The sequence below is a fragment of the Chaetodon auriga genome, chromosome 20 (assembly GCF_051107435.1).
Source record: "Chaetodon auriga isolate fChaAug3 chromosome 20, fChaAug3.hap1, whole genome shotgun sequence".
NCBI lineage: Eukaryota > Metazoa > Chordata > Actinopteri > Chaetodontiformes > Chaetodontidae > Chaetodon > Chaetodon auriga.
Window position 1 is genome coordinate 7,243,795 of NC_135093.1, and position 7,345 is coordinate 7,251,139.

General features: G+C 41.9%; 1 protein-coding gene across 1 annotated transcript; it reads right to left on the reverse strand.

The window, feature by feature from the left end:
- Positions 1-12: 12 nt before the first annotated feature.
- On the reverse strand, positions 13-7,309 carry adam9b (ADAM metallopeptidase domain 9b). The gene is made up of 22 exons (XM_076760123.1): positions 6,819-7,309; positions 6,565-6,665; positions 6,399-6,475; positions 6,216-6,294; positions 6,056-6,132; positions 5,343-5,538; positions 5,170-5,232; positions 4,932-5,003; positions 4,651-4,820; positions 4,439-4,529; positions 3,810-3,940; positions 3,409-3,580; positions 3,124-3,213; positions 2,808-2,997; positions 2,480-2,591; positions 2,062-2,242; positions 1,838-1,924; positions 1,655-1,760; positions 1,071-1,212; positions 860-953; positions 673-710; positions 13-549 (listed from the first exon to the last, which is right to left on the reverse strand). The coding sequence occupies exons 1-22, from the start codon at positions 6,883-6,885 to the stop codon at positions 426-428; spliced, it is 2,460 nt and encodes an 819-aa protein (XP_076616238.1). The 5' UTR covers positions 6,886-7,309; the 3' UTR covers positions 13-425.
- Positions 7,310-7,345: the final 36 nt, after the last annotated feature.

Sequence of the window (7,345 nt, forward strand, 5' to 3'; positions counted from 1 at the left end):
ACAAACCCACTACCTGATAGATGTTTTTATTACAATTCCTGAAATCAAAATTTACAACATATTTTGAATAATGAAAATGAAAAAAAAAAGAAAAAAAGAAAAAAAAGAATGAAAAATATACACAATAGCATATAATACAAATGATTCTGTTACTTTTTTCCAATACTGTATGCACACCTATTTCCAATGAGTGATAAACAAGAATCCAATACAAACACACACATATTACAATAAATATTTAAATGTCCTGCAGCCTCGTCCACCACCATGTTACTATAGTTAACCTTAAAAAGGTGCTGGCAAAAAGTTACCAGGAGTTTATTATTGTCACAGTGTTTTAAAATAGTCTCTTTATACAGTATGGAGCTATGGACAACTCCAAATGTTCACAATCCAGTTGAAATCATTTTGTAAAAAAAAAAAAATCAGTTTGGTAGCTGCTTGGGTGGGATTGCTTTGGGCACTCCGGGGCCCTGCCTGGGAGCTGGTGGCCGTGCAGGGGCTGCGCTTGGTTCTGTATTCCAATAGTCCAGCTCTCCATACCTGAAGCTGACAAGTTAAGTTCAAATTCAGTTAAATCACTTATGCAGGTTTGCTGGTGTATTAAAAGCTTCAATTTGTGTGTGAGAGCAACATGTATTAACTGAAATAAAAAATTATACTGGTTCATACCCAGAAATTGGAGTCGAGGCAGCTGGTGGATATTCAGGCTGGAATTAGAGGAAAAATAACATAAAAATCCTCTTTTGATTGACTTATCTCTTTCCTCCTGTGTGACTGGATTTTTAGGAAATGAAAAGCTGCAAAATCAACACTGCACTGCCTCCCCTGCAGTGATGATTATTACAAAAATATTTACCTTATCAGGAGGAGCCTGCGCTGGAGGCTGAGTTGTTGCACTTGTCTGAACATTGCTGTTTGACTGGCTATTTACATTTCGAGCATTACTTGACCTGTGAAAGAAACAAAAAACACACATGAAAAGCAATAATCTCTTCAAAATATAAAGCATTTTAAAAGCAGCCTTTAAAACATCTATCAGTATATTCTCAACATGAGGCTATGTTTACTTGAGACGGCTGGCGAGGCCTCCTTTTAGGCACGGGTCCAGGGAATCTCTCCTGAAGACGTAGAGCAGTGTCAGAATGAGAAGGACCAGAAGAGGGACCACCAACAGGAAGAAGATGAGCAGGCCGTTCCTGAGGGAGTGGTCTGAGGCAGAAAAGATCACGTGTGAAAAAGCAGCACTGCAGTATTTAACTGCATACACCAGCGAACACATCCCAGCAGATCACCTACAATTACAACAGTGATTTCATGATCTTGCAGTGATTTTTGTTATGAAGTTTTTATTAATGAATAAACAAACTGGCACGAGGCATTTTTAACATTATTAAAATGATCTACGACCAAGGAACCAGCCATGCCAGTAGAGGACAGAGTGATCAATAGATGAGTAATATGAAGACCTGATAAAGGACTATTACAGGACATGCAACCTTGTATTAGATTACAACCTGGTGGTGCATTTAGACAACTTCATTGCTGATTTCCATATGGTGCCCCAAATAGAGTTTTTGAGTTTGGCATTAGGTGAACTTTAAATAGAAGAGCACCTTTGACTTTCTGTGAGATAGAATCAATTCAAACCCACCTATCTGTGCAGGACCACTGTCTATGCTGCCACCTCGCCCTGGCCTGTCACAGTAAGGTGGGGCCCACCCGTTTTCACAGTGGCAGTGCCCTTGGTTATTACATACCTGAAGGACATGTAACAGCATAGTCAAGTAAAGTCACTATTGGTTGGTAAAGGTAGGTAAAGAAAATTTCATCTTACCCCTTTGCCATTGCAGGTGGTCTGGGTGTCACAGCGCACGTCGGACAGCAGAACAGACGCGTTCACACACTGGAAGTCCAGGCAGGTCTGAGAGAGAAGACTTATGACTTATTGCTGCATTCAAAATGAGTCATCAGGCATCATTTTAACAATGCCAGTCCTGTCCTGGAACAAGTCAAACCATATTTGTCAGTAGAAGTTTCCAGTCTTCAAATTCTGCTTACCTTTCCTTTGTCACAAGGGCTGCCAGGGTTGACGTAGGCAGGATCTAGCACATCTGTGCCGAGGTTGAAGTCTGCATTGACACAAGTTGATTCCTGAATTATTTGAACGCTGACTTGGGCTCCAGAAGGGATGGTGCTGAGGTCCACGTTGGTACACTGCACCTTTCCACACTTGGCATTCCTGCATTACAGGTTCAGGTTCACATGCAAAAGCCAATTGTACTGAGAGGACGGATGATTTGATTTTTGATCAGCTGATCAAAGGATTAACTTTACCCCGAATATCTTAAATTTACAAACAATTTGATTAAGTAAGCTCAGTAAGGATTAAGTTTCTATCCTGCAGCAGTTTTTCCCAGAATTACAAACTTCTACAATTAAGTTCATATCATTAAATGGTTAAATACAGAGTACTTACGCTACAGAGCATTTGATAAACTCTCCTTTGCTGTTCCTTCCACAGTTTCCAAATAAGTTTCCTCTCGTATTTGCATGCTCAAAACAAATATCATCTGCTTTTGTTGCTGGATCTGCTCAAGAGAGACATAACATCCAACATAAGATATTAATGACGAGAGAAGTGAATTATTATCTTGCTAGGTGATCCCTGCCTCCTGGTTAACTTTGGGCTGATGCATTATTAACGGGATTATCCACCTTTAGGGTGTCACACAAACAGATAGAAATCAAAAGTTTCTGGTTTTATTAGCTGTAGTAATCTTTGTAACAAGCATCAATGAACGTACCTGGTGCAAAGAGATGTTTGCACTGGAAATCATACGTCTGACATCGGCCCTCATAGCAGTATGCGTCATGACAGGGCAAGCCGTCCGAGACATAGAAGTCATCTGGACACAACCCAGTCTTACCATCACAGTATTCAGGAAGATCACAGGCCTGGACAGACTCTCTGCATGGCGTTCCAGAGACTCTGATCTAAAACAAGGAAACAATCTCATACAACAATAGAAAAATAACTACTCTTTGATTTCCCCAAGTAAAATGTATGTCCTCGATCCAGTGCAGCTCCAACCCCAGCGCTAAGTCCAACATAGTGCTGACCTGACAGTTGTGGCAGCAGCCCCCTTGAGCACAGGTGGACCCGCGGGTAAATTTACAGGTGGCAGCATCACAGCACTTATTGTCACATTCCTGAATGAAACAGAAATGGTGAACATTATAATCACCACGCTAAAAAGACAGAAAAAGCACAAGAACTTAACACTGCTAGAATATTTTTATCGCAGGTTCAGTGAGGTTGTACCATGACGTATGTGCACTCTAGCCTCCAGCTCTTTAACTTCCTGCGTGTGTGTGCGTGAATTTATCTGACAGACAGGACTCTACCTCTGGTTTGCCACAGTCACACTGCTCTCCTTTGTCCAGACGGCCATTGCCACATTCAGCTGTGCCAACCACATCTGACGGGGAGGGCTGGTTATTCAGACACAAGCCTCCTCCACGGAGGATGAGTGTCTCAAAGTCATCGCCACTGCAGCGGCTGAAAGTGGTGGAACCACTACAGGATGACAGGATAAACCATTAGTGGAAATACCCATTTGGACAGGCCTCATATTACTAAACAATCTCTGAGCATAGACCAGTCAAATGTTGTTGTTTTCTGCTAGTTTTCATGTAACAGAGAATATTTTTAATTTCAGGGAGGAACAGCGGCCTGTGTCAGAAACTATGGCTCTTGTAAAAGGCACAGAATATACCATGCACATTATACATGGAAGATGTGTTACCTAGCACTGGCCGCCATGATGCAGCTTCCTCCATCACAATTGCAGCGTGAATTGTCGTGATTCATCCCCAGGTTATGGCCCATCTCGTGGGCCACCACAGTGGAGAAATAAGCCAGGTTGTTGTCACTGAACTGTGAAAACACACCCCGGTGCATTCAGTGCCAACATTATCATCTGATCAAAACAACTAAAAAGAAGCTTGCCTGTAGATGAGCCCTCCCTTAAACCAGAGCATTGTTAAGTCACAGTGAAAGAGAGTATCATACTTTTCATCATCACTTACGTGTTCTCAAACTAACATATGTTACATTTAAGTTTGCATTAAAAATAGTTGTTTTTTTTTTCCAGTGTGACAGTAAGGGTTATTAAAACACCAAAACTGATCACAGCCCAAAGGAATGCAAGGAATCCAATGAACCAAATAAAGGTGCCTTGTCATGGAGCTCAGTAAACTGTGTTCAAGTCAAACCTGTTAGACCGCTGGGGTATTCGGAGCCTGACAGAATGAGCTGCGCTTATAGGACCTCCCATGAATAATGCAGACAGTATCAGTTTCTGCATAAAAGCTCAAGCTGTCAAAGCACCACAGTGTCAGCTGGTGTTAGGAGTTAAAAGGGAGTTGAACTAACCACGCTGATTCCTCCAGAGGTTGCTACGGAGCACACCGTGCCTACATAGGCCATACCTAACACGCCGCCATCGTAGGCCTTGGGCTGACCACTGTGAAACAAGCGCAACAAGAGACAAGTCATGAAGTTGAGTACATTTCAGAGCAGCTCAGACCATGCGGCTTGCATGAAGCAATCTAATCTGATGGCATCAAATGACACACATTACTTACACGACGAGTTGACCGATGTCATGTCTGATTTTTGGCAACAGAGAAGTTTTCCTCCACTTAACAAAACTCCCCAGCACGTCTCCCGCAGAGCTGTCCACATTAAAGGGATTACTGTCCTTAAAAATCTCCAGGCCCACCAGCACCACGCGGATATTCAGTGCCTTGTAATACTGGAAAGGAACGGAAAATAAAAGCAGAAGTTCAGCACAGCATTAGCTCAAAAACATTAGACTTGAGCAGAATTAAGCATAATTTCTTTTAAAAACGATTTAAAATCTCACCCCATCCAGTAGATTAGCCATTTCCACCATTTCCTCTCGTACCGCTGTTTCATTTTTTTTCTTGAAATTATACTGTGAATACAATTAAGGCAATAATAAAAAACAATTTCCTAACAGGTAAGACAGACTGGTTAATACAGCACAGGGACAGCACTGCAACATTTGAAGTCAGACAGTACAGTGAAAGTGCTCATCTGCTAGCATCTAGCAGCGACTTCATGAACAGATCAACACTCACCCTGAGATTATCGACAACCAGCACCAACTCCACATAACTGGTTTGAGGTAAATTGCGCTTCCTCTGTTGAAACAACAAACAGTAAAGAAGAAAAATCAGCTCATCCACTCTGCATTTTAAAACCTGCCCATGCTACAAACATAAGTGTGGGTGAATGGACCGAGCATCCTAACCCGCCGCAGAGAGGTCAGCGATTGGCCAGGCTCCAAGTCTTCATGGCTGTGTGTTGATGATGCAGCCTCGTTGACGACCCCACATGTGACGGGGTCGGACTGGATGTCCTTCAGTAGGTACAGAAGGTGGTCGCTGGTGGCAGACTGTGGCACAGGCTCAAGCCCATAGGTTTCATTTTCCAGAATAATCACACCCCTACCGAGAAGTAGTGAATAGCAGATACACTGTTGGAGAAATATTTTGTCCCAAAACTGAGGTGTGGCAATACCACACCACCACACCTGCCATCATGTTTACTGAGAAACAGAACACACAGCTAAGTTTGGTAAAGTTTGCCAAATAAACCAGATACTCTTTCCATAATAAGCAGGAGAAAATAGGTCTGAGATGATGATCGTCCAAATTCAATGTGTGACTCTACTTGTGCCTTGATACTCTGGCTGAAATCGAGAGCTGCAACAATTAGCCGATTAATTGATTAGTTGATCAAAAGATTATTCATCACCAACTATTCTGACAAGGGATTATTGTTTCAGTCATTTTTAAAGCAAACATTTGGTGGTTCCAGCTTCTTAAATGTAAGGATGTAATGGATCAGTAATTGGGACTGCAAAATATTATTAAACGATCAGATAATTATCATACAGTTCCACTGGATGTCACTTAATGTTGAAGCCCAGATGTGGCTCCATTTAAAGTGAGATGTTCATACCTGAGGCCGGAGCATGTGCTGAGCGCCACCAGTGAATCCTCATATCCCTCCACCTCTCCGTGATAATAGCAGTGCACCTGTGGAAAGCAAAGTACAAACGGGTTCAAGGGTTGATCTGCACACAGGCCAAATTAAACGGAATAAGGAAGCGTGGACCTACATGTGGTTTTGGATACGATGACTTGTGGCCACCAGTGGCATCTTGAGAATACTGAACAAAGTTTGGGTGTAGAAAGTCTCTGACAGGAGGGGAATAACACACAAGGGGAATTTATAATCTGATTCATTAACAAAGACTTGCATTGATGTCAGTAATATTAACAAAGTGCAAGGTTGGTTCTACCTGTTCTTCTGTAGATGAAGGAAGTGCTTTCTGTTGTTTATGATGAGTGCGTATGATATTGTTTCGTCTCCATATTTCTGAAAAGCATAAAAACAAGAAAGTATCCTTAATGCTGTCATATTAAAATATCAATTAAAAAGATAATTTAATCAGGGTTGTTACCCACCTCCCCTGATTGTCTGCTGACGCTCCTTGTCCGCCTGTGAATCACCTGAGGGTTTACAACGGAGTACTTGGAGAGTTTTAATGGAAGCCCATTGAGAATGTCTGGAAGAAAGGCGAACATGCAGAGAAACTAAATATTGAGACTTTTTTTTCCAAACCTCCCAAAATATCCAGCCATCATTTCTAGCGTGTATAACAGAAACACAAGCTCTTTTTTTCTGCTCCATCGAAAGACCACACAAACCAAACCCTCACCTTCGTTTTCAATCCCAGAGACGGAACACAGCGAAAAAACAGCAAATAAAATGAACTTGCTGTCCATGATCCCGGTGAAGGTGTGTGGATTATGTCCCAATTTAGAATACGGTCCGTCGATTACTAACGAACTCACTGTCTGTGCCTCTGCTTTCTTCTGCCGGTCAGGTGCGTCACGAGGGGTGTGGCTAACTACAGGTGAGGAGCGTCTGAAGCGCGACAAAAACAAATAAAGTGCAATGAGGAAGTGACAACACAATAAATATTTGAAAAAGGACTTACCACACTCAGCAAAACGTTACTAAAGACTATGGCGTAAATTGAGATAAGTGTCAACTGACGCTTAGATATACAAGCTTTCGTCCTTGTTAACGCTCTAAAATGGATGACTTTCTGTCTTCCGTTATTCCGTTTAGACACAGTAAGTCTAAAATACAATAAAGCATTTTTTCAATGGTGCCTGAATTAGAATTTCTGCATAACTAACTATTATACAACATATAACACCTGCTGTCATAAACGTTGAG